General features: G+C 49.6%; 1 protein-coding gene across 1 annotated transcript in view; it reads right to left on the bottom strand.

The window, feature by feature from the left end:
• Nucleotides 1–922, bottom strand: part of Hnrnpcl1 (heterogeneous nuclear ribonucleoprotein C-like 1) — a 2,778-nt gene extending 1,856 nt beyond the window's left edge. Inside the window, 5 exon segments of the mRNA XM_023699393.1 lie at nt 58–169; nt 172–546; nt 615–753; nt 756–871; nt 874–922. Of these exon segments, the coding sequence (XP_023555161.1) occupies nt 58–169; nt 172–546; nt 615–753; nt 756–871; nt 874–922 (791 nt within the window).

Below are 922 nucleotides of genomic sequence, written 5' to 3'. Positions count from 1 at the left end.
AAGTAGGTGCTTTAGACCACTGAGCCATCTCACCAGCCCAACTCCAGCATTTTTACCTGATCCTCCGCCCGATCTTCATTTTCATCACCGTCCAGTAGCTCCCCCTCCTCCGCAGAGTCGTCCGCAGCACCCTCAGACTCCATCTTCACATTAGTCTCATCTTTCTTTGGGAGGTGCTGGTCTGCTCCTCTTCGGTCTTACCATTCATCTCCACCGCTTGTTTGCTCTGCTCCTTTTCAGTTTCCTCCAGGCTTTCCAGTAAAGAATCCCCTTTTTGTTTGATCTGGGTCAGCTCCTTCTTAATGGCCTGAGCGCCATCACCTTTCAACTTTCCAGACTTGGATGAAGAGCCCCGCTGGCCACTCTTAGAACCGAAGCCACTTTTGCCTCTTCAGGAGGTGTTTCCTGCTACACACTGGCGTTTCGAGGGCACTACAGCCCAAGCAATAGGAGGAGGAGGAACATGTGCTGGGTGACTGTCCATCCTGTCATAATAATCACGTTGAAAGTCATAGTCCAAGTCAAAAGAGGAGCCATACATCTCCACTGGAAATCATTTTTTTTTTTTTTGGTACCGGGGATCAAACTCAGGACTTTGTGCTTGCCAGGTAGGCCCACTGGAGATTTTCCCACGCCTGCTTTTCCTCTGTTCACTTTTGGCTCTGCAGTCAGATTACTATCCAAAACCTGGCCAGCAATCATTCTGCCATCCTCTCCAGCTACAGCAGCCCGGGTATTTCTCTCATTAGCATATACTGGACAAAGGCAAAGCCCTTATGAAGGGAGCAACCCACAATTTTGCCATGCTTCGAGAAGATGGCCTCCCCATCAGATTTCTTCACCACAAGCGTGTTCAGATTCCCAGTGAGTCACGGGAATTCATGGAGCGAGGATCTGTCTTGCTGGTAACATTGCTAGCCAT

The sequence above is a fragment of the Octodon degus genome, unplaced genomic scaffold, assembly GCF_000260255.1.
Source record: "Octodon degus isolate 3935 unplaced genomic scaffold, OctDeg1.0 scaffold00113, whole genome shotgun sequence".
Classification (NCBI taxonomy): domain Eukaryota; kingdom Metazoa; phylum Chordata; class Mammalia; order Rodentia; family Octodontidae; genus Octodon; species Octodon degus.
The sequence above is the reverse complement of the archived record's forward strand: the minus strand, read 5'-3'. Positions and strand labels throughout refer to the sequence as shown.